The following is a 26,358-nucleotide window of genomic DNA, read 5'->3' as shown; positions in this document are numbered from 1 at the left end:
GAACAACCTCTCTCTCTCTTTACATTATATTTTCCCCAGGTGGTCGAACTCTACAGATTATTCGGGCCAAGGTATCTGATGGCGGGGAATACACCTGCATTGCTATCAACCAAGCAGGAGAAAGCAAGAAAAAAGTTTCGCTGACTGTTCATGGTGTGTTTTCACTCTCTCCATAATATAATTTCATTTCATTTCACACTTTTTAGCTAAGTAACTGGATGAAAAAATAATTTGAGTCTTCTCTTCTTGTTTCCTGCCTCAGTACCCCCAAGCATCAAGGATCACGGCAGCGAGTCTCTTTCTATAGTTAATGTAAGAGAGGGGACCTCGGTGTCATTGGAATGCGAGTCAAATGCTGTACCCCCTCCAGTCATCACCTGGTCTAAGAACGGTCGGATGATATCAGATTCTACCAATCTGGAGATTTTAACTGGTGGACAAACGCTACACATCAAGCGAGCCAAGGTGCATCTTTGGTCCTTGTTTGAGTGTTGTGCCTCCACGGTGGGGTTGTGGAAGAGATAACCGGTAGGGGCCTCCGCCCCTTACCACAGTGAACAATGCTGTTCATGGAAATGTGGATGGTCCATGCCATTGAACTTATTGTCACTAAAAACAAAGAAAGAAACAGGGTTTTCGAAGGCGCCTAGAAGCGGGGCAGTTGAGCAGAAAGATGACTGATGATTTAATCCACTCCTGAACCTTGTGATTGGTCATCTATCACTTAATGGAGCACATACAATAGTATCTTTTTCTTTTAGGTGTCTGACACAGGCCAGTATGTATGTAGAGCTATAAATGTAGCAGGACGAGATGATAAAAATTTCCACCTCAATGTATATGGTGAGCATCTGCCTCCAATACAACTCTTTCCCTTAGATACGCAAATGAAAGATCTTGCCTTGAATTAACTTAATGATGGTGTGTGGTCTTCTTCTGTCTTTTGACAGTGCCTCCCACCATTGAAGGGCCAGAAACAGAAGTCATTGTGGAGACAATCAACAATCCAGTGACATTGACCTGCGATGCCACTGGGATCCCGCCTCCCACCATAACATGGTTAAAGAACCACAAGCCTATAGGTAACACACTTGGACATTTTTGTGGCTGCCTTGCTATGCCCTTCATTCACTACATTAATAAATTAGCAAGTTCTTAATCTTGTGCTCATAGCTGTGGTTAGTTCAAGAAAGTCTAATACCCTGATGAATATAAATTTATCAAGTAAGCTTCTGGGTAAACATTTGCGTTGTTAAGGTACTGCACGTTGAAGCAAGGGTCTCATGCATTCGAGGCAAGGTCACTACCACTGCAGTTTACCCCAGCATTCCGACAGTTTTGTCTTTTGTTTGGAGGCACGATCTGGCTAAGTGTCTCAGGGTGGTCTTGAACTCTCGATACACTTGACTCAGCCTCCCGACCAGCTGGGATTATAGACACGAATGCACCATTATAAAGGGATTTTTTTTTTCATTTTTCAAAAAAATTCTCAATAAAAATACAAAGGGAAAACTTTTAAGAAATGTATATATGTTACATGAGGAAGATGTCTTTCAGTGTTATTTCTTTATCGTTTTTCCTCCTTATTTCTTCCTGTAGAAAATTCTGATCCCCTTGAAGTTCACATTTTGTCTGGAGGAAGCAAACTGCAAATTGCCCGACCTCAACGTTCAAACAGTGGAAACTACACGTGTGTTGCATCTAATATGGAGGGAAAGGCTCAGAAAAACTATATCCTTTCCATTCAGGGTATGTTCACTATGCTGTAATCTGTTCGTCTTCCTTTCCTATATACCATTTAGAGTACACAATGGCCTGGATTAAAAGAGACCATTGATCAGAGACTCAGATATCAGAAGGTCACTGAAAATACTGACATTTTTTGTCTTGCATTTACCAGTGCGTTCTATTTTCATGGAAAAGCACATAAATCTGGGGAGAGGAAAACATAGAATTTAGGATATCTCTGTTTTTTTTTTTTTTTTTTAATGAAAGCACTATATTTCTGTGGTATATTCTATGGAACTGCAATTCTTTATTTGGTATAATTTATCTTCAGACTAAAACTATATCTGCTCTTATTTTTATAGATATGTAGGATTTAATTCTTGAGATTATGCTATGATTTGATCAAGTAATCATGAATCTTACAAAATTTTATACAGAGAATAAGGAACATTAATTCACACAGAAAATATTTAATCATCAGTGCCTGCATGGTGGCATAGTGTTGAGGAGTATAGGGAAACCTTGTTGCTACTTGATTTTCAGCAAACCTCTGAGTGAGGCATTTGATTCAAAATGATGGGGAGCCTTGCTTCCTGATTTCATTACTGTTACTAGAGAATTGCTGTGTTAAAGCTAACCCCTGAAATTATAATATAAGTAATTTGATTAGTGGTCTGTGCAAGAACCAATGATGCTTTGAGATTTCAGAGACAGAAAGGGAAAAAATAGCTAGTCAGAGATACAATTATCTTACTGGGCTAGCAGGATGTCTGAGTGTGGAAAAGCATCTGCCACTAAATCTGAGAACCTGAGTTAGAACCACATGGTGGAAAGAGGGGAACAACACCCACAAGTCGTCCTCTGTCTTCCACATATGCACTGGGGCACACATGTACTCACATGTACTCACATACACAAAATAAATAAAATGCAATCTGAAATAAATAAATTGCATGCTTGATTATGCATAATTGTCAATAACTGTTATAAGTCATAAAATATGCTGGTGTGACCAAACATTTCCTAATATTCATTTTAATATAATTACATAATATCTTTTTTAATTTTTTTATATTTTATTTACATTTTAGATGCCATCCCCTTTCCCCATTTCCCCTCCCTAGAAAACCCCTATGCCATTCCCCCTTTTCCTTTTTGCTTTTATACATTTTTTAAAATGTTAACCAAAGGCTTTATAAGTTTGGTAATGCTCAATCAGAAGTGTAACCCAATACCCAACCTAGATATATAAACTATCTTTGACTGGTGGAGACACGTGAACATCTGCCTCCATGCCCCCCTCTCTTTCTCTCTCTTTCTCTCTCTCATCACCTAGCTTCACCCTTCCTGTTAAAATAAAACTTTTCTCTCAAAATGCAATTAGAGCATAATTATTCCTAATTGTACCAGTGAGGTACAAGATAGTCCTAATACCCAGTCCATCATTTTGTTGACTAACCAGAACCTCTGTCATCTCTCCTAACTAAAGCACTTAGTTTTGAACCTGGCTTTTTTTTTCTTGGCTTTAGAATGAATGTCAGCTGAAAACCATCCACTCAGATATTTTCTCTCAAAGTAAATAGCCAGGATTGGCTATTTTACATAATATCTTAAAACTAGGGAAAATGCGTGCACATGGGCTTTAATTAGAACAGGACTCAATAGTAAGTATATCTAGTGAGAACATTTTTAGCACCCTTCTGAAAACAGTAAACTTCTGCTGATTTGTTACAATGATCCCTGGTAGACTAGAATGGCGTTTAAGAGATGAAACACAGCTATGTTAGTACATGTTTAATAGTTGACTCACCAAACAAAAAAGATCCGGATTTGTAGCCATGATCAGTTAGTCTCCTGGTGTGTCTATGTCCAGCATGGCCTGATTCTAACTGTCATAATGGCAATAAATACAGGGTAGGGAAGCCATGGCAGACAGACTCCTGAGAACAAAGGTGAGCTGCTCCTGGCATATCTCTAGTTCTATAGAACAGAAATCTCAGTGTCTTTCTTTCTGACCTTTAAAATCTGTACTTATGGCAAATAGTTATTTTGCCTAAGTGTATATCTGTACCACATACATATCTGGTGCCCAGAGCCCAAAAGAAGGCATCAGATTTCCAGGACCTAGAGTTACAGATGATGTGAGCAGCCATGTGGGTGCCGGAAACCAAACTTTTTGATGTTTCTGAAAATAAAACTTTTACTTTTTGATGGCTTTTTGATCATTGTTAATATCTTTAATACACACCACAGATGACTAGATTAAAAAAAGAGTAGAAACTATTGGAGCTTGAAAAGCATAATATGTTCATCTATTATTTTCAGAATAAATAATAATTAGATAATAGACAAATAATTAATATCCATGCTTTCCTGAGACTTAACATCAAAATGATTTTAAGGTTGATTGACCTAAACTGTCTGGATTACCAACAATCTACCAGGGCTTAATCTAAGGATGATTCCAATGAGTTACCTACAAGATAAATCTGTCATAGTTCCTGTGACTAAACAGTTACAGGTGTATCATGAACATTGGCGTAATTCGGTGCCTCTATCTTTCACATTTAAAAGTAATTCATGAAGGTAACTATGGGCAAGTTAATCTAGGAAGAATTCTGAATTAGAAATGACATGTTCTGGGCCAATGAAGTGGATCAGCAGGTAAACTAAACCTAATGACCTGAGTTCAATCCCTGATACCTACATAGTATTAGGAGATACCCAGCTCGCACAAGTTGTCCTCTATTCTCCACATGCCTGAACACACCAGAGGACAACCTATGTGTATTTATACACAGAGACAAAAAAAAAAATGTTACAAGAAAGAAATGGTGCGGTCTATCTTCCATCACATTCATTAGCATGTATATCTTTATACTTTCCTAATGAAAGTCTTATCTCTCTAAAGTCCCTCCAAGTATTGCCGGTGCTGAAGTTCCGAGTGAAGTTAGTGTCCTTCTTGGGGAAAATGTTGAACTGGTCTGCAGTGCAGATGGCACCCCCACCCCTCATCTTCAGTGGCTTAGGGACGGAAAACCCATAGTGAATGGCGAAACAGAGCGAGTCAGGTATGTTTAAAACAATGCTTTCATTATAGATCTTACAATCTTCCACAGTGCTGTGATTTCACAGAATGCCCAGATTTTACACAAATGATACCAATGTCTGTTCTAGTTTGCCTTCTATTGAAGTAATAAATAGCACAATCAAAAATATTTCTGGGATGGAATAGTTTATTTCATTTTACACATTAGAATCTGTCATGAAATGAAGTCTAGGTAAGAAGTCAAGGCCAGAAGCTGGGGGCAGTGGGGGTGGGGTGAGGCACTGAAACAGACACCATGGAAGAATGCTGCTTACTGCCTTGTTCTCATGGCTTGCTCAGCCTGTTTTCCTGTACAACCCAAGACTGCCTGCCCAGAGATGGTGCTGCCAACAGTAAGCTTCACACATCATTCATTAATCAAGAAAATGTTCCCATAGAAATGGCCACCAGAACATCTGGCGGAGGCAATTACTCAGTTAAGGTTCCCATTTCCTGGCTATGTCTAGACTTGTGTGAAGCTGAGAAAATCAACTAGCACAGCTTCTGTGTCATAGCCATCACTTATTTACAAATAGAAAAAAATTAACTGTTTGAGCTTTGAGTATAGAAAATCTCTTTAGACAGCTCTCTAAAGCTGATTGTGTCTGTGTATTCGTGTATGTATGTCAGTGTTGGGGGTAGATAATGATGGAGAGAAGGGTCGGTCCTTATTCATCAATTCTGATTATAAAATCTCAAACACAAGTCCATCAAAATATTATGCATCAACTGTCATTGAATATATTCCTCCAGTTTGAGAATATCCTTAACAAGTTCATGTCATAAAATAATTAATTCTTTCCCTGTTAAAGTCAAGCCAACAGGATCCCACAAGAGTCATCAATATTTCTAGCTGCAGGTTTTTATCTTAAAGTTATCAAATGGCATGAATTCAGGTTGAATGGACTAAATTATGAGAAAAGACATAATGGCATCATATTCCGGTGCATGGTTTATTCACATCCACTTTGAGCTGACCCTTATTTCTCTTTCTACACAGATGAATAGTATAGTTGTTTCATGTACCTTGAACTAATTTATCCAGAGGAAAAAGTCTACAATCTCATAAAGATATTTCAACACAAGCATATCTACAAACATATATCAGAATAATTATATGCATAAACATGTACTACTAAATTTATAATTTTATAAATTTATAATATATAAAACATGTACTATTGAGTTTATTATTTTATCCAGTATTGTAGTAGTTTCTTTTTTTTTTCAGTTTCTTTTATTGGATATTTTATTTACATTTAAGATGTGATCACCTTTCCCCATTTTTCCCCCACCCAGGAACCCCATATCCCATCCCCCTCCTCCTGCTTCTATTAGGATATGCCCCCACCCACCCACCCATGAATTCCCCCACACTGGGGCATCCAGTCTTCAGTGGACTAAGGACTTCCTCTCCCACATACACCCGACAATGCCGTCTTCCTCTACATATACAGCTGGAGCAATGGGTCTCTCCCTACGTGCTCCCAGGCTGGTGATTTAGACCTTGAAAGCTCTGGTTTGTTGGTATTGCTTCTCTCCCTATAGGGCCACAAACCCTTTCAGCTCCTTCAGTCTTCTCTCTAACTCCTCCACTGGGAACCCCTTGATCAGTTCAATGGTTTGGAGCATCCCCCTCTGTATATTTCAGGCTCTGGCAGACCTCTAAGGAGACAGCTATATCAGGCTCCTGTCATCATGCACTTCCTGACATCCACTTCAGCATCTAATTTTGGTGACTGCACATGGGATGAATACCCAGGTGGAACAGTCTCCAGACAACCCCTCCTTCGGTTGCTGTCCCACACTTTGTCTCCATATTTGCTCCCATGAGTATTTTGTTACTCCTTCTAAGAAGGACTAAAGCACCCACAGTTTGGTCTTCCTTCTTTATGAGTTTCATGTGGTCTGTGAGTTGCATCATGGATATTGTGAGATTTTGGGCTAATATCCAGTTATCCAGTGAGTGCATACCATGTGTGTTCTTTTGTGACTGGGTTACCTCACTCAAAATGATATTTTCTAGTTCCATCAATTTGCCTAAGAGTTTCTCAAATTCATTGTTTTTTAATAGCTGAGTAATACCCTATTATGTAAATGTACCACATTTTCTGTATTCATTCCTCTGTTGAAGGACATCTGCATTCTTTCCAGCTTCTGGCTATTATAAATAATGCTGCTATGAACATAATGGAGCATATGTCCTTGTTATATGTTGAAGCATCTTCTGGGTATATGTAGGACCCAGGAGTGGTATAACTGGGTCCTCAGGTAATACTATGTCCAATGTTCTGAGGAACTGCCAGACTGATTTCCAGAATGGTTGTATCAGCTTGCAATTCCACCAACAATGGAGGAGTGTTCCTCTTTCTCCACATCCTTTCCAGCATCTGCTATCACCTGAGTTTTTGATCTTAGCCATTCTGACTGGTGTGAGGTGGAATCTCGGGGTTGTTTTGATTTGCATTTCCTTGATGACTAAGAATATTGAACATTTCTTTAGGTGCTTTCTAGCCATTCGAGTTTCTTCAGTTGAGTATTCTTTGTTTAGCTCTGTACCCCATTTTCAATAGGGTTTTTTGGTTGTCTGGAGTCTAATTTCTTGAGTTCTTTGTATATCTTGAATATTAGCCCTCTATCAGATTTAGGATTGGTAAAGATCTTTTCCCAGTCAGTTGGTTGTCATTTTGTCTTATTGACAGTGTCCTTTGCCTTACAGAAGCTTTGCAATTTTATGAGGTCCCATTTGTCAATTCTTGATCTTAGAGCATAAGCCATTGGTGTTCTGTTCAGGAACTTTTCTCCTGTGCCCATGTGTTCAACGTTCTTCCTCACCTTCTCTTCTATTGGTTTCAGTGTATCTGGTTTTATGTTAAGGTCCATGATCCACTTGGACTTGAGCTTTGTACAAAAAGATAAGAATGGATCAATTTGCATTCTTCTACATGCTGACCTCCAATTGAACCAGCACCATTTGTTGAAAATGCTGTCCTTTTTCTACTGGATGGTTTTAGCTTTTTTTGTCAAAGATCAAGTGACCATAGGTGTGTGGATTCATTTCTGGTTCTTCAATTCTATTCCATTGATCTTCCTGCCTGTCTCTGTACCAATACCATGCAGTTTTTTATCACTATTGCTCTGTAGTACAGCTTGAGGTCAGGGATGGTGATTCCCCCAGAAATTCTTTTATTGTTGAGAAGAGTTTTCAATATCCTGAGTTTTTTTTTTGTTATTCCAAATAAATTTGAAAATTGTTCTTTCTATCTCTATGAAAAATTAATTTGGAATTTTGATGGGGATTTCATTGAATCTGTAGATTGCTTTTGGCAAGATGGCCATTTTTATTATATTAATCCTGACAATCCATGAGCATGGGAGATCTTTCCATCTTCTGAGATCTTCAATTTCTTTCTTCAGAGACTTGAAGTTCTTGTCATACAGATCTTTCACTTGCTTGGTTAGATTCACACCAAGGTATTTTATATTATTTGTGACTATTGTAAAGGGTATCATTTCCCTAATTTCTTTCTCAGCCTGTTTACTCTTCAAATAAAGGAAGGCTACTGATTTGTTTGAGTTGATTTTATATCCAGCCACTTTGCTGAAGTTGTTTATCGGGTTTAGGAGTTCTCTGGTGGAAGTTTTAGGGTCACTTAAGTATCCAAATTAATAAAGTCAGAACTGAAAAGGGAGATATAACAACAGAAACAACAGAAACAGAAATATCATCTGCAAATAGTGAAATTTTTACTTCTTCCTTTCCAATTTATATCCCTTTGACCTCCTTTTGTTGCCTAATTGCTCTGGCTAAGACTTCCAGTACTATATTGAATAGGTAGGGAGAGAGTGGGCAGCCTTGTCTAGTCCCTGATTTTGGTGGGATTGCTTCAAGTTTCTCTCCATTTAGTTTGATGTTGGCTACTGGGTTGCTGTATATTGCTTTTACTATGTTTATGTATGGGCCTTGAATTCCTGATCTTTCCAAGACTTTTACCATGAAGGGATGTTGAATTTTGTCAAATGCTTTCTCAGCATCTAGTGAGAGGATCATGTGGTTCTTTTTCTTTGAGTTTGTTTATATAGTGGATTATATTGTTGGATTTCTGAATATTGAACTATCTCTGCATTCTTGGGATAAATCCCAGGATCCTAGCCTACTTGATCATGATGGATGATTGTTTTGATGTGTTCTTGGATTCGGTTTGCTAGAATTTTATTGAGTATTTTTGCATCGATATTCATAAGGGAGATTGGTCTGAAGTTCTCTTTTTTTGTTGGGTCTTTGTGCGGTTTAGGTATGAGCGTGATTGTAGCTTCATAGAACAAATTGGGTAGTGTTCTTTCTGTTTCTATTCTGTGGAATAGTTTGAAGAGAATTGGTATTAGGTCTTCCTTGAAGGTCTGATAGAATTCTTCACTAAAACCATCTGGTCCTGGGCTTTTTTGGTGGGGAGACTGTTAATGACTGCTTCTATTTCTTTAGGGGTTATGGGACTGTTTAGATGGTTTATCTGCTCCTTATTTAACTTTGGTACCTGGTATCTGTCTAGAAAATTATCCATTTCATCCAGATTTTCTAGTTTTGTTGAGTATAGGCTTTTGTAGTAGGAACTGATGATTTTTGAATTTCCTAAGTTTCTGTTGTTATATCTCCCTTTTCAGTTCTGACTTTATTAATTTGGATACTGTCTCTGTGCCCTCTGATTAGTCTGGCTAAGGATTTATCTATCTTGGTGATTTTCTCAAAGAATTAGCTCTTGGTTTTGTTGATACTTTGTATAGTTCTTTTTGTTTTTACTTGGTTGATTTCAGCCCTGAGTTTGATTATTTCCTGACTTCTACTCCTCTTGGGAGTATTTGCTTCTTTTTTGTTCTAGAGCTTTCAGGTGTGCTGTCAAGTTGTTAGTGTATGCTCTCTCCATTTTTTTTTTTTGTTTTTTGTTTTGTTTTGTTATTATTGAAGACCAGCCTTAGTCCATGGTGATCTGATAGGATGCAAGGAATTATCTCAATCTTTTTGTATCTGTTGAGACCTGTTTTGTGACCAATTATATGGTCTATTTTGGAGAACGTATAATTAGGTGCTGAGAAAAAGGTATATATTTTTTGTTTTAGGATGAAGTCCTCTATAGATATCTGTTAAATCCATTTGGTTCATAACTTTTGTTAATTTCACTGTGTCTCTGTTTAGTTTCTTTTTCCATGATCTGTCCATTGCTGAGAGTGGGGTGTTGAAATCCCCCACTATTATTGTGTGAGATGCAAAGTGTGCTTTGAGTAAAGTTTCTTTTATATAAGTGGGTGCCCTTGCATTTGGATTATAGATGTTCAGAATTGAGAGTTTGTCTTGGTAGATTTTTCCTTTGATAAATATGAAGTGTCCTTCCTTATCTTTTTTTATTACTTTTTGTTGAGAGTCGATTTTATTTGATATTAGAATGGCTACTCCAGATTGTTTCTTGGGACCATTTGCTTGAAAAATTGTTTTTCATCCTTTTACTCTAAGGTAGTGTCTGTCTTTATCACTGAGGTGGGTTTCCTGTATGCAGCAAAATGGTGGGTCCTGTTTATGTATCCAGTTGGTTAGTCTATGTCTTTTTATTGGGGAATTGAGTCCATTGATGTTGAGAGATATTAAGGAAAAATGATTGTTGCTTCCTGTTAATTTTGTTATTAGAGGTGGAATTATGTTTGTGTATCTATCTTTTATTGGGTTTATTGGAAGATTACTTTCTTGCTTTTTCTAGGTTGTAGTTTCCCTCCTTGTGTTGGAGTTTTCCATCAATTATCCTTTGAAGTGCTGGATTTATGGAAAGATATTGTGTAAATTTGGTTTTGTCATTGAATATCTTGGTTTCTCCATCTATACTGAGTTAGAGTTTTGCTGAGTTTAGTATCTGGACTGGCATTTATGTTCTCTTAGTGTCTTTATGATATCAGTCAAGGATCTTCTGGCTTTTATAGTCCCTGGTGAGAAGTCTGGTGTAATTTTTATAGGTCTGCCTTTATAGGTTACTTGACCTTTTTCCCTTACTACTTTTAGTATTTTTTCTTTGTTTTGTGCATTTGATGTTTTGATTATTATGTGACGGGAGGAATTTCTTTTCTGGTCTAGTCTATTTGGAGTTCTGTAGGCTTCTTATATGTTCATGGGCATCTCATTTTTTAGATTAGGGAAGTTTTTCTCTATAATTTTGTTGAAGATATTTATTTGCCCTTTAATTTGGGAATCTTTACTCTCATCTATACCTGTTATCCTTAGGTTTAGTCTTCCCATTGTGTCCTGGATTTCCTGGATGTTTTGGGTTAGGATTCTCGCATTTTGAGTTTTCTTTGACAATTGTGTCAATGTTTTTCATGGTATCTTCTGCACCTGAGATTCTTTCTTCTATATCAGGTATTCTGTTGATGATGCTTGCATCTATGACTCTTGACTTCTTTCCTAGGTTTTCTATCACCAGGGTAGTCTCCCTTTGAGATTTATTTATTTATTGTTTCTACTTCCATTTTTATGTCCTGGATGGTTTTGTTTAATTCTTTCACCTGTTTGGTTTTGCTTCTTGCAATTCTTTAAGGGATTTTTGTGTTTCCTTTTTAAGGGCTTCTAACTGTTTACCTTTGTTCTTCTGTACTTCTTTAAGGGAGTTATTTATGTCCTTCTTAAAGTCCTCTATCATCATCATGAGAAGTGATTTTAATTCTGAATCCTTCTTTTCCAGTGGGATGGGCTGTCCAGGTCTTGCTATGGGGGGAGAACTGGGGTTTTGATGATGCCAAGTAACTTTGGTTTCTGTGCTTGCCTTTCTCCATCTGGTTAACTTTAGTCCTACCTTCACTCACTATTTCTGACTGGAGCCTATCCAGTTATCTTGCTTGTGTCAGAACTCCTCAGAGTCCAGATGTCTCTGTGATCCTGTGACCCTGTGATCCTGAGCTCCTGGGTGGAAGAACTCCTGGGACTCAGGCCGCCTCTGGAATCCTGAAATCCTGCTGCTCTAAGTGCAGTGGCTCCTCTAGGATGGCTCAGGATATGGTGTCTTCATGGGAGCAGACCAGCTAGGTGTCTGCCAGAGCCAAAGGGGAGTATTTTTTTTTCTAGTCAGTGAATTGAATACATAAAACTTAAATACAGGGCTGGAGAGATGGCTCAGGGGTTTAGGGCACTGACTGCTCTTCCAGAGGATCTGAGTTCAATTCCCAGAAACCACATTGTAGCTCACAACATCTGTAATGGGATCTGATGCACTCTTCTGGTGTGACTGAAGACAAAGACAGTGTACTCATATAAATAAAAGTAAGTAATTTTTTTAAAAAAACTTAAATACAATAAGCATCATTTTCTTGTAATTATTTTATATTAAAATGCAGGTATTTGTCCCCTTTACAAGACTGGTAAGCTGCCAGATAATGTTTTTAGATATATTGGACATTTTATTTCTATTATATGACCAAATATGAATTAACAAGTGTTTAGAAAATTCATTAAATGGAAAGTGGACAACTTTCAAAGTTGGTGGAATCTAAGGTCCTGTACTGGTACCTGGGAAGTTGGAATTCTAAATTCCTAAAGTTGTTTTTTGTTGCCTACACTTGGCTGATGACATCATCACTGTCTGATGGAGCTATAGATATCTAGGTAGAAGAATTTATCAACTTCACTTTTTTAAAAGTCAACTTAGTGCCATTGACTGTGACAACCTGAAATTTTAAAAAATTTTTATTAGATATTTTATTTACATTCCAGATGCCATCCTATTTCCCTCCCTAGAAAACCCCTATCCCATCCCCCCTTCTCCTTTTTGCTTTTATACAAAAATTTTTAATGTTAATCAAAGGCTTTATAAGTTTGTTAATGCTCAATAACACGATGCCCATACAATCCATACAATCAGAAGTACAACCCAATACCCAAGATATAATATATATATATATATATATATATATATATATATATATATATATATTTGACTGGCGGAGACATGCAAACATCCACCTCCATGTTCCCCACCCCCTTGTCACCTAGCTCCTTCTCTCCTTCCCCTCCTCCTCTCCTTACTCCTCCCACCTTAGCTCCTCCTACATATCACCCTTCCTGTTAAAATAAAACTTTTCTCTTAAAATACAATTAGAGCATAACTATACCAATTTGTGTCAGTAAGGTACAAGATAAACCAATACCCAGTCCATCATTTTGTTGACTAACTACAACCTCTATCATCTCTCCTAACTAAAACACTTAGTTCTGAACCTGGATTGTTTTCTTGGCTTTAGAATGAATGTCAGCTGAAAACCATCCTCTCAAATCTTTTCTCTCAAAGTAAATAGCCAGGATTGGCTATGAGACTATAAGTCTTCAACCCCATCAGAAATCCAGAATGACTGAGTTAACTGAAATTATGGAAAGCACAAAGCATAGCTTCTAAAACTTAGCCAATTTTTAGAGACCACTGAACATCTGCACAGTCCCTATACTACAAACCATTAGAGCATCTGATCTTCAGCCTTCTGGCCCAGGATCATCTGACAGACCTAGTGATGCAGAATTACTTAGGATTGATTACTCTGTCTTGGTAGATATAATCAGTCAACTGTTCCACAGGTGTGTCCTTTTCAGGACAGTAATTTGTCTGTAGATGAAAAGAGGCAATTCTTGCCTAGTGGCTGTCTCCCCACAACTGGAGTAACAACAAAGATGCTCAATTTCTTCTTAGCATCCAAGACCGGAAGCTGTCAGGAGAAGACAGGTCTCTAATCAAACTGAACATTAATATAGAAATGTTTGTAACGCCAATTCTGTGGACTTCTGACGTTTTGAAAACCAACTATCCATGCAAGGCAATCTGGACTGTTGTCTGTTAACTCTTCTCAGCTATTTCTAAATAAAATATAGAAAACACCCTAACAATAAACTCAGAGCCATGAATTTGCTATAGGCCCTTAACTCACAGGCTAACCATCTCAAATCAGTTAAAAAAGTTAAAGAAGGACTGGGTCTAAGCCTTGTATTTCTAAATGTGTTATATAGGCACAATACCTATGAAAGTAACAATATTAATCTCACTTTTATATCAATAAGAAGCTCATACCAATGAAAACCTTAAATTTGAAATCAAAGTAGATTTTGTACAAATAAGAAATTATAACTTCGTCTTAATAACAATTATACATATTTCTACCAATAGGTTATGGCTATGCAATAAATCTTAGCTAATCCTCCCTGTTCCAACAGAACCACTACTTTTCCCTAGAAAGACAGCCCAATATTAACCACCTCAGTCCCCAAGCCCAGGTAATAGGGGCGCTGACTCTTCATTAACTTCTTCAAGCTGATTATGGGAATTGAGATATTAGAAGAGGGGCAGGGGGAAGAGTAAATTGATAAGCCTCTGATGCTGTATCTTCACTGCATCCAGCTGGAATTCCAGGACATCAGAGGTTCGAGCATGTCTGCTCAGCTTGCTTGATGAGTAGATACACCGAGGCTGTGTATTTTGCAATATACAATTCTCAAAAAAAATTTTAGTATCAAGATAATTTTTTGTTTGAATTCTGGAATCTAGTCTTCTGGCAGCCTGCCTCTGTTATGTCTAATCCATATAATTGTGGGAGTTTTTATGAGGGTGTGCTCCCACCATCCTCCCATTCCCGCCTCCCTGCTCTTGAAATTTTCCAACACTAGAGAATCCAAACTTTCAGGCACCAAGACCCTCCACTTCCACTGATGCCTGGCAAGGCTACCCTCAACTACCTATACAGGTGAAGTCATGAGTCCCTCCCTTTGTGTTCTTGGGCTGGAAATTTTAGAATGGCAACTCCAGCTTTTTTCTTAGGACCATTTGCTTGGAAAATTGTTTTCCAGCCTTTTACTCTAAAGTAAAATCTGTCTTTGTCACTGAGGTGGGTTTCCTGTATGCAGCAAAATGCTGGGTCTTGTTTATGTATCCAGTCCATTAGCCTTTGTCTTTTAATTGGGGAATTGAGTCCATTGATGTTAAGAGATATTAAGGTACAGTGATTGTTGCTTCCTGTTATTTTTGTTATTAGAAGTGGAATTATCTTTATGTGGCTATCTTCTTTTGGATTTGTTGGAAGAGGATTACTTTCTTGCTCTTTCTAGGGTATAATTTCCCTCCTTGTATTGGAACTTTCTGGCTATTATTCTTTTTAATGCTGGGTTTGTGGAAAGATATTGTGTAAATTTGGTTTTGTCATGGAATATCTTGGTTTCTCGATCTACGGTTGATAGATTTGCTGAGTATAGTAGCCTGGGCTGTCATTTGTGATCTATTAGTGTCTGTATGACATCGGTCCAGCATCTTCTAGCTTGTATAGTATCTAGTGAGAAGTCTGGTGTAATTCTGATAGGTCTGCCTTTATGTGTTACTTGGCCTTTTTCCCTTACTGCACTTATTATTCTTTGTTTTGTGCACTTGGTGTTTTGATTATTATGTGACCAGAGGTATTTCTTTTCTGCTCTAGTCTATTTGACATTCTTTAGGTTTCTTGTATGTTTATGGGCATCTCGTTCTTTAGATTAGGAAAGTTTTCTTCTATAATTTTGTTGAAGATATTTATTGGCCCTTTAAGTTGGGAATCTTCACTCTCATCTATACCTATTATTCTTAGGTGTGGTCTTCTCATTGTGTCCTGGATTTCCTGGATGTTTTATGTTAAGAAGTTTTTGCATTTTGAGTTTTCTTTGACAGTTGTGTCAATATTTCCCATGGTATCTTCTGCACCTGAGATTCTCTCTTCTATGCCTTGTATTCTGTTGGTGATGCTTGCATCTATGACTCCTGATTTCTTTCCTAGGTTTTCTGTCTCCAGGGTAGTCTCCCTTTGTGATTTCTTTATTGTTTCTACTTCCATTTTTATGTCCTGGATGGTTTTGTTCAATTCCTTCACCTGTTTGGCTGTGTTCTCTTGTAATTCCTTAAGGGATTTTTTGTGCTTTCTCTTTAAAGGGTGCTATCTGTTTACCTGTGTTCTTCTCAAATTCTCTGACAGTCTTATTTATGTCCTTTTTGAAGTCCTCTATCATCATCATTAGAACTGATTTTAAATCTGAATCTTGCTTTCCTAGTGATATGGGGAATTCAGGACTTTCTTGTGTAGGAGAACTAGGTTCTAATGATGCCAAGTACCCTGGGTTGCTGATGCTTATGTTCTTGCTCTTGCCTTTTGTCATCTGGATCTCCTTAGTGTTCCCTGCCCTGTCTCTGACTGGAGCCTGCCTTTCCTATTATTTTGGTTGTATCAGAATTGTGTGGGGTGGGTGTTACTACTGGGGTTAGAGCTGGGGCCCAAGATCTGCTCAGTGCTCAGGCGCAGACAGAAAGGAGTCAGTGCTCCAGGCCAGGAGTGACTTCCTGGGTCCTAGTGCATCTCCCTGTTTGGGGCTGGTGTTGCTTTCTCCTTACCTAAGATACTGCCTGGGTTAGAGCTCCTGGAAAGCCTGCTTCCTCTGGGATTTGTGATATTGGGGGCAGAGCTGCAGCCTGGGATCTGCTTAGTGCTCGGGCCCAGACCAGAAAGGACAACCTGAAATTTTAGTTTGCAATATATTTAAAATCATGGAACTATAAATTTCACATTGAGGAAAGTATAACTACATTCAAATAGTAAACTTTCAATATCATCCTCCAAATGTGATATTTAATAGCACACTGCAGTAGAAATTCATAATCATAGGTGTTAATGAAATAACTATTCTTTTTTTTCATTAATACACATCACCATTTTATTGATTACATAATAAAACAAATGATCAAGTATCCAATTATTAAGTTACGTAGCTCAAAAGGCGTAAAAAATATTTCTGCTCAATTCATCAGCAGATCCCAGTTATTTCTTTTTTGCAAGAGATTGAGAAGAGAAGGGGAAAACCAGAATTCAAACAAGTTGGAAAACTTCTGATAGGCATGGAAAACACAAACATTTCAGAAATTTTGATTAAGAATTGGTTAGCTACAACAATGTATCTCTATGTCTTAAAAATATTTACTAACTTAAAGAGCATACTCTACATGTTCTGCACAAGACAAGGCAACATATTACTAAAAATATTTAATAGCCTCCAACATCTTAAAGCATAGAATGCTTTGTTTGAAAATTAATAGTATGTGGAGAAAATGACTAGTGTAATAGTCTTAACTTTGATGTATTTTGTTATCTAATTTCATATTTATCATTTACTTTTATATAATTCAAAAGAAACACTTTAGCTGATTGAGAAAATTTCAGAATATATATGTACAGCCATCACTGTTTAAGTAAATGACACTATTTTGTTCTTTTTATTAGAGTTTCATTAGGACATTTAGAAATAATTTTTACTCACATTTTTCAGCTTGTCATGTTCTTTATTTCACACCAGAATCTTCAAATTTTCATTGACTGGATAACTCTTATTTGCCACTAAGACATAGCATTCTAAGGCCGAGAGAAAGGCACCTCTGGCTGTCATGTTCCTGACCTAACTATCTTTGTGTCCTTTTTCTCAGAAGGAGATGGTGGATATGAAAATGGTTTCTGTATATTTTTAGTATATTTCTATTATACTATTATTATTAATATATTATTCTATTTAGTATATTATATTTAGTATATTCTGTATATTTTCTGTATATTTCCTGAGATTGACATCAGTTTCTGTGGCCCTGACTTCCATATGTTCTATGTACTTGAGAAATAGGTCTAAATTATTCTATTCAAGATGAAGGCATTATGTAATAACGGTATATATTTTTTTCAGAGGACACAATAGAGTTGAATGAGTTTTTCAGATCCTATCCCCATAGTGCCTCTGTCCTAACTTTTCCCACAGAGTCACCACAGATGGCAGCACATTAAACATTTACAGAGCCCTCACGTCTGACATGGGGAAGTATACATGTGTGGCTACTAATCCTGCTGGAGAAGAAGACCGAATATTTAACTTGAATGTCTATGGTAAATATGAAATGCCACCAAGTTTTGGCTTTACTACCTTAAGAATCCATTAATAGGCCACAAGTGACTGGAGCATTTAAGTGAAATCTAAAGCAGAAACAAGAGCAGTTACAGTGCAAATGATTTGAACTCATCTATCTTCTCTCTCATCCACTGTGTGTATTGCATAGTTCCACCTAAAATCCAAGGTAATAAAGAAGAAGCAGAGAAGCTGATGGCTCTGGTAGACACATCAATAAATATTGAATGCAAAGCCACAGGGACACCTCCACCGCAGATCAACTGGCTGAAGAACGGTCTTCCTTTGCCCATCTCTTCCCACATCCGCCTGCTGTCAGCAGGACAGGTTGTCAGGTGAGAATGTGTTGTGTGTCCTTTCCTAAGTGCTTATGATAACAGTGATTGACAACTCTTCTTTCACCTACACAACATTTAAGGCATGCTTTTCCCTAAGCTTTTACTGCTGTCATGCTAATCCATTCCGTTTGAGTTCAGAAGAGGAAAGATAAGGGGTCAAACAAGAAGTGGCTCTGTATTCTTATTCAATGCTTGCTTTAGTAAAGGTGTGCACAATGGATCTTGAGAGATGAATTGTTATCAGTTTGTAATTTTAAGGTATATATTTAAGCACAGCAATACATGTTAAGATGCGGGGTTGTTGATGATGCTCATGTGATTTTCATGCTACCGTTTTTCTCTGTTAATGTGCTTGAAAAATATTCACTCCAGTGATTATGTTGTATTCCTAGTGGTTTGCCACTACTGCAGTCACCTCTGTGCACACAGTTGCAGTTGGAAGTATCTACATTTTGTGATAATGGTCACAGGCTTCATATCTAAGAATTTTCAATATAAATTTTATTCTATCATCTGTTTATAAATCATGATTATCTTATTTGTGTATGTTGAAAGGATTGATTATGAAATGCTGGGTCCTGTTTTGCAGGATCGTGCGGGCTCAGGTGTATGACGTTGCTGTATATACTTGTGTGGCCTCCAATAGAGCTGGGGTCGATAGTAAGCACTACAGCCTTCAAGTCTTTGGTATGTCCCAGAAAAGATCCTACTATGTTACTCCAAGTTTAGTAGCATTAAGTAGCATGCCTTTTGAAACTGACTTCCTCGAAGACTTGTAAATCCAATGTTCTTCTGTCGAAAATTATTGTCAAAAATATCTCTCTACTAGGGAAAACTGTGTTTTCTCCCCAAAGAAGTCCGTATTTATTGGTCCACACTGTCTGTCAAAATTCTCTTCTAATACAGAATTAATCATATATAAGGTTTTTTGATTAAATCTTTGACAATGTAACATTTTCATAGTGGTCACAGACCACTCTTATACCCAACCCTCTCGTGTATTCCTATCACCTGTCTATCACTTACTTTTCCAAATCTCTTCTTCCTATTTCTGTCTAATATTTTGTTTTGTGACCCATTGAGTCTGCCAATGCTGCCTGTGATATCATGAGTTTGGAGCTGCCCATTGGAACCTGGTGGGCTCTAAAGAAAGCTAATGGCTATTCCTCTTCTAAAATCTGTTAGTAATTAATAATTAGTGATAATAGATATGGCCCTGGTAGCTCCTCTACTTTCCATGACTGGTGGTTGACATGGCCAGACTGATTGTTGACTAGGCCAGTCTTCAGTGGGCCCAGGGTAGTCGGCTACAGTTCTTGTGAGTTCATGATGGCGGTGTTGCTCTGAGTCTTGAAGATGGTATTTTCAGCAATTCATCTTTGCCTCATCTTCTAACTCGTACATGTGCCTTGCTTATATCAATTTGTTTCAAAGTTGCTGTCATGAAGCAACTTGGAAGCAGAAGCTGAAGCAGAACCTCAAAGGAATGTTACTTCTTGGCTTGTTCTCCATGGCTTGCTCACATATACATAGCTTGCTTCCATATACAATCAGAGCCACCTACCTGAAGGTGGTGCTTCTCACAATGGGCTGGACATTCCGGCAGCAATTATTAATCAAGGGAATGTCCTGCAGACATACCCACAAACCAGTCTAATAGAGGAAATTCCTCAATCGAGGTTCCCTTTTCCCCAGTGACCCAAGTTTGTGTGGGCTAACCAGAATAATGCCTTTTTGTTCAGTGTTCCCAGCTCTTAAAGGGAGTTATGTAAATGACTTACTTAGGGATGATCCCTAACTTATTCTCAGATTCTAGGGCAATGATGAGTCTCTGAATTCGTAATTGTTCACTGCCAGAAGAGGCTTTTCTAATTTTAGGGTGATAGGAACTTTTGTCTTCTGCATAGTGATAGAGATTTAGAAGGCAATCTGGTGTGATTTAATTAAACAACAGTAGTGAGTTCTCCATATGAGCCTCCAGTCTCCTCAGTCAAATGGTTTGTAATTCAGAACACAGTACCAGACATGAGTTCCTTCCAATGCAACAGGTCTTAAATCTAATCAGAGTGGTTGGTAAACCCTACAGCGCCTGTGCCACTGTTGCCCAACAAGTTGGTTTTTCAGTTTAAAGGATTCACAGCTGAATAAAACAACTTCTGCCTTTTTTACCCCAGGAGCTTGCTTTGTATCTCCCAGCACACTGAAAGTTAGCCAGTAACAAGGACGCTTTCATCTCATCTCTCGCTTGCTGTTTCTCTGTCTTGAAACAGATGTGTGCTACCTGTAGCAATATTGTAGTATACTCTAGTTCTGGTGGGCCACCAAGAAGATTGACAAGAGCCTGATAGTTTGAGATAAGCATGCCTGGCCAATTACTGTGGTGATATCCCACTTCTAGGACTGGGGATTTTGTTCAGTACCTGCTGTTTCTAGCATCACCACTTAGCCATGCAGGGGAACTCCATGCAATCTCTCTTTTGTGTACTGGATGTGGGGGATTACGAGAGTAGGTTTCTATATGGCTTATTCATTTTGGTTAACCTACCTCAGCTCTCAACTCTTATCTCTCCATCCCTTCCTGCCTAAGTCATTCCACCCTCAGAATTCCCCCTCTCTACTCTCCCTCCTCTCTCTTTTTTTTAAAAAAGATTTATTTATATTATGTATGTGAGTACACTGTAGCTGTCTTCAGACACACCAGAAGAGGGCATTGGATCCCATTACAGATGGTTATGAGCCATCATGTGGTTGCTGGGAATTGAACTCAGGACCTCTGGACGAGGAGTCAGTGCTCTTAAGCACTGAGCCATCTCTCCAGCCCCCCTCCTCTCTTAAGACACTCCTTATTCGACTTTCCTAGTATCCTGGCTTCATGTGTACTTGGTGTTAAACAAACAGAACTAAAGTTTTCAAAATAGTATTTCAGTCCTGACAGAATTTTTTGTTCATGTGCACATACAAAAGAAAAAACTATTTTCTAACAACATTAGCAACTCATTTAAATATATAAAATTTAAATAGATTCATTTGCATTTATGAGATAGCGTAGATTGTTGGTTCACATTTCTCAATCTATAAGGACATCTCAGAAGAACTCCGAGTACCTAAGAACTGCAATCTGTGATGTTTATAAAACTTACTCTACTACTGGGCTTTCCATATGGTCATTGAAAATATACTATTGAATTATTATAAGAACTACTATAGGATCATAACAAATTAAAGAGACAATGCTAGCAAGTTGAAAATGTTACCAAAATATAATGCACATTGATTGTATATTCAGTAGGAAAGCAATTTTGAGACTTCTTTGCTAATCCATGGAATATTAATAATTAGCCTAACCAATAAATAGGTTTACAGTAAAGTCAATTTATTCTATGCTCTTTTAAAATACTTTGCTTTATTGAATGTAAAAATAGCATAGAAGTATTTAAATACTGCTGCTTATGTTTACCTCAAATTATAATATGTATACATTTTACCTGATTTATTTTCTGTGCAGTGCCACCGAGTATGGACAATGCAATGGGCACAGAGGAAATCACAATTGTCAAAGGCAGTTCTACCTCTATGACGTGCTTTACAGATGGCACCCCCACTCCTAGCATGTCTTGGCTCAGAGACGGCCAGCCTCTGGCACTTGATGCCCATCTGACCATCAGCACTCAGGGAATGGTCCTTCAGCTCCTCAAGGCAGAAACAGAAGACACTGGGAAGTACACCTGCATTGCCTCGAATGAAGCTGGAGAAGTCAGCAAGCATTTTGTCCTGAAAGTCCTAGGTACATAGCCATTCTGATGAGTACAGAGAAGTTGAGAATTCAGTGACAGTCAAGACCTGGATACTGAGTATAGTACTTAGACTTGTTCTTTATGTGAAAAGCTTTAATGAAAACTTTATTGCATTTCCATTTCTGTTCTATAAGTTGCCTAAATTCATCTAAAGCATGTTGGGCTTGAATGGTGAGTTTTACTTGTTTTAAAAGGTAAAAACTCCTATTCCTGAGATATTATTTATTGAAAATTCATGATACCCTATTAGTATCAGACCTGAGATTGTGTGTTTACACAGGCATGGCTGCATATGTGTGTACAGATGTGGAGACAGATGTGGAGATAAGTGTATTCATGCAGAGACCTGGTGCTAGTGTTAGATATTGGTTTTGGTTGCTCTTCACTCAGGTGTTTGTTTGTTTGTTTGTTTGTTTTTTGACACTGCATCTTTCTCTGGGTCTAGATTCTCTCTGGCTGTCTTGCCTCAGGAATCCCTGCCTCCTGCTCCTAGGCGTGTGGTTACAGGTGGCCACTATGCCTGCCCTGCTTTCACATGGGTCCAGGCTTCATGCCTACAAGGCAAGAGCTTCACCTATTGGCCCATCTGCCCAGGCCCTACTAGATGGCTTTTTAGCACTTCCTAAGAATTTAAAGCACATTTGAAATTGGAAATTGGATAAAATACAATAATATTTATGCCATTGTCCCAACCAGTCTCATATTATCCAATTTTAAGATTATAGTCAGAGCAATCACTTTGAATAGCCAGTTTCTAGTTACTCTTGTATACATTGAAAGTCAATGTTTTAAGTTCATAATACAACATTTTACCAGTGAAAACCAACATAAAGGCAAATTACAATTTTCCTGTGTAACAAAAAAATCTTGACAGTGGGCATAAAAAGGGGATGAATGAGATTACCTAAAATTATAGTTAAAATTTTTTGAGGTTTTTCCACCACTATGATGTTGGGGAGCTGCCATTCTCCTTTCACAGAAGAGATATGCTCCCTACTGAGAATAGCAGAAAAGAATTTTGGCAGGAGTCCTGGTTAGGAAGGGCTAGCGTATGTTTTCAGAGTGCTCTGTAATCTTTCTCAGAGCACCTATTAAAATTCAATTATTTACGTGAATTTATAAGTTGCCTTTATCCCTGGTTAAGTTTTATGATGGGGAGTGCAGTATGCCTCTTACTTATTGCTGGTCCCCAGTGCTTGGTGTGATGTCTGACACACCAGAAATTCTTACTGTGTGTTTGTTGGATTGAATTGAAACCAAACTAGATACTTCTGAGTTGCACTGATGGGAGTTATAACTGTAGATGTTGGCAGAACACTGAGGAAATATACCAAAAAAGATGTTCTGGTATATCCGTCTTCAAGTAGGAAAGGTAGTGGAAGAAGAGAGATTTTCCCAGGCTATTTAAAAACATGTAAACAACACAAAATTTCGGCTTGTATGATTGGGATGCATAGGTTACAAATCCCTACCCATCACTTTATCAGCATGAGTTACAATGGACGAGATAATATGACCTTATCCTCACTGCTCATGTATTTAAAAATGAATTGTAAGTATATTGTGGACTGGGAGTGTTTCTATCTGCCAGTTGCAAAGACCGCCTGTGTAATCATTGAATGGCAGACAAGTGAATTATCATCAGATAAGAATGATTCAGCCCCCAAGTTCCTACATTTGGAGTGGGAGGCAAAGAAACTGAAGAAGTAATTATTTTGTTGAAGGTCATGTGGTTAGCATAACACTCTGTGGGACAGTAAGTTCCGAAATAGATCTTCCCATAGGTCCATCTGTGCCTGAAGTGGTGGGACTCGCAGTGAGGCAGAAGTGAAGACCCTTGCCCTTCACCTGTACATGATAGAGCTTAACTGAGTCCGTACTCATGGAAACTAAACTGAGTATAAGGGGGTGAAACGAGGCCAGGTGAGGAGAAGGGCCTTCTGGGAAGGGCTTTAATGGCCCTCCAGGGAGGGTTAGACTCATTAAAAGACAAGAATAATTTTAAGGACAAATATGCAGCCAGATGTCTCTTCTAAAAAGTCCCGCTGGCGAGAGTAAAGACTGGACGGAAGAAGATGCTGTGTTCATACAGGCCCGAAACCACACGGACCTGGTCTGCATGCGACAGCGGAGAGAGAATCCAGAAGCAGAATTATAGACAGACACATTGCTGCAGCAAATAACAGAGAGAACAGCAATGATGCTGCTGGGGCGGTGTCCAAAGCCCAGCATTCCTGGACAAAAAGATTCTAGGATAACGTTTCCCGTGAAACGGAAAGATGAGAAGGGTCTACCCATCTGCTGAAAACGCATCCATTCAGCGCCTCGCATGGAACGGCACCACTACACAGCTTGCAAACATCTCCACTTGGGACACTGGTGCTGCACTCAATTCCCAGCATGTGGTGGGAGGTGTCATGATCGATGGGTAGCTTTGAAAAAGTACAGTGTGGCTAGGCCACAAAAGCAAGAGAGAACATCAAACACCATGAAGCTATGAGTACAGCGGCGCCCAGGATGTCATGACCAGTTATGAAGTTTTCACAATAGTGCCTCGCTCGTCCTTCAGGAGGAGCTTCTTTTTGGAGTAGGAGGTGATTGACACAGAAACCCACATCTAGTGAATGCAGAGAACAAGAGATCTCGACGTTGCCGCGTCTAAATGGCACAGTTGTATCATAACCCTTCCTAAAAACCTCAGGCATCATCACAGAATAGGGGTCAGACAGACTGTAAGGGCCCAAGGCATGGACATCTGAAGAAAAAGAGTAGTTGCTGGATATGACAAGGCCATTGCACACATGCATAAGACCTGCACAAGATCATGCCTAGCAAAATCCCAGATCTGATAAGGGAGAGACTCAAAAGTTCCAAAAAAAAAAAAAAAAAAAAAGCTGAGGCGATATTGCAACCAATGGCTGATGAGGGAGAAAGTCAGTTTTCTTCAGGGATGTGTGATGTAAAGATATCAATAATGAGTCTCAGTTTCAATACTATGTGACTATCTACTAATAGTTTATCCATCATACAAGTATAAGGATCACTGGAAAAGGAACCAAAAACTGTCTGAATGCCAGCTAAATTTGGAGTGTTTTTATAAAACATAGAAAAAGATAGAGCTGTTTAGCTTATTATTTGGGGGCTCAAAACTGGGATTTAGACAGGAAATACAAGTTCTTGAATATTCAGAGTCAGGGCACTGAATTCCCACTCTTCTCTGAGTATAAGACCTATGGGGCAGGGGCTGAAGAGATGGCTCAGTGGTTAAGAACACTGACTGCTCTTCCAGAGGTCCTGAGTTCAATTCCCAGTGGCTCACAACAATCAGTAATAGGAGCTGAAGCCCTCTTCTAGTGTGTGTCTGAAGATAGCTGCAGTGTACTCATATAAATAAAAATAAATAAATAAATAAATCTTAAAAAAAAAAAAGACCTATGGGGCAAATCCAATGTGAGGTGGCTGGCTTTCACCTGACACATGGAACATCTGGAGACTAGAGATTGAAGCAGTAGGAACCACACTGCTCCTGCCGCTGCTGTCCTAACCTAGTTCCCATGGACTTGAGAGGGAAGAGATTCCTAATGAATCTTTCTGTTTATATGATTGGCATATAGCAAATAACGACTAAGAAAAGACAATGAAGAATTGGTTGTAGTCAGATGGAGAGAGCCAAATTGGTGCTTAAATTAAATTAGAGTTTAAAGAGAGTAGAGAGTTTACAAATCATGATTTGGTTTTTTTACAAGAAAACTTCACATCACTCATAAAACCTTGATAACACCAGAGAAACTCAGGTAGTGGGTGATGTTGACTGAGAAGCATTCAGGACGGGGCCAATTGCAGGTCTCATATAAGTATATTAAAGAAGATAATGTTATAAGCTTTAGAGGCTGATTTCCATTTAATTCAATTAGCTATATGGAGCCATTATAATCTATTAATCAGGAAACCATATATCAGTCTTATAGTGCATGTAAAATATATTTTGACAGTCATAGGTCAGATGCATTGAAGTGTCAAAGGAGGAACTCTGGGATAAGGATGAAGACACAGAACTCCTAATTTGCTTCTAAAACAAATAGGATAGATTTGCTGTGTTCTCTTTTTATAGATAGGAAAATAAGGGCTAACAAAAATTTTAAAAAGGAAATTTCCACAACAATGTTACAATAGAGCTTGTAACAATGTAACAATTTTTAAATTGTAACATTTAAAAAGCACTTGCTTTTTAAAGCATTTAATTTGAAGTAAAACATGCATAAGTCTCCCTGTATTTCTTGATGCCAGTTCTCTTTTTGAAGGTCCGTCCAGTTTCACAGACCTAACAACTCTTGTGCTCGTTTCAAGCTCAGTCGGACATCAGGTCCTGTGCTATGAGTCAGATTCTGAACTATGTGCCTGATTTAAAACAAAAACAAAGAAAAACCCCTCAGCTCCCCC

The 26,358-nt window shown here is 38.3% G+C and overlaps 1 protein-coding gene across 1 annotated transcript in view; it reads left to right on the top strand.

The window, feature by feature from the left end:
- Hmcn1 (hemicentin 1) overlaps positions 1-26,358 on the top strand; it is a 417,178-nt gene that overhangs the window by 312,482 nt on the left and 78,338 nt on the right. Inside the window, exons 59-68 of the mRNA XM_034513608.2 lie at positions 40-153; positions 263-465; positions 762-843; positions 951-1,082; positions 1,600-1,749; positions 4,640-4,799; positions 17,643-17,767; positions 17,938-18,121; positions 18,714-18,811; positions 21,630-21,908. Coding sequence (XP_034369499.1) covers positions 40-153; positions 263-465; positions 762-843; positions 951-1,082; positions 1,600-1,749; positions 4,640-4,799; positions 17,643-17,767; positions 17,938-18,121; positions 18,714-18,811; positions 21,630-21,908 — 1,527 coding nt within the window. The remainder of the gene's footprint in view (positions 1-39; positions 154-262; positions 466-761; positions 844-950; positions 1,083-1,599; positions 1,750-4,639; positions 4,800-17,642; positions 17,768-17,937; positions 18,122-18,713; positions 18,812-21,629; positions 21,909-26,358) is intronic.

Source organism: Arvicanthis niloticus, chromosome 10 (genome assembly GCF_011762505.2).
Source record: "Arvicanthis niloticus isolate mArvNil1 chromosome 10, mArvNil1.pat.X, whole genome shotgun sequence".
NCBI lineage: Eukaryota > Metazoa > Chordata > Mammalia > Rodentia > Muridae > Arvicanthis > Arvicanthis niloticus.
Note: the sequence above shows the minus strand (reverse complement) of the source record. Positions and strands in the feature narration are given on the sequence as shown.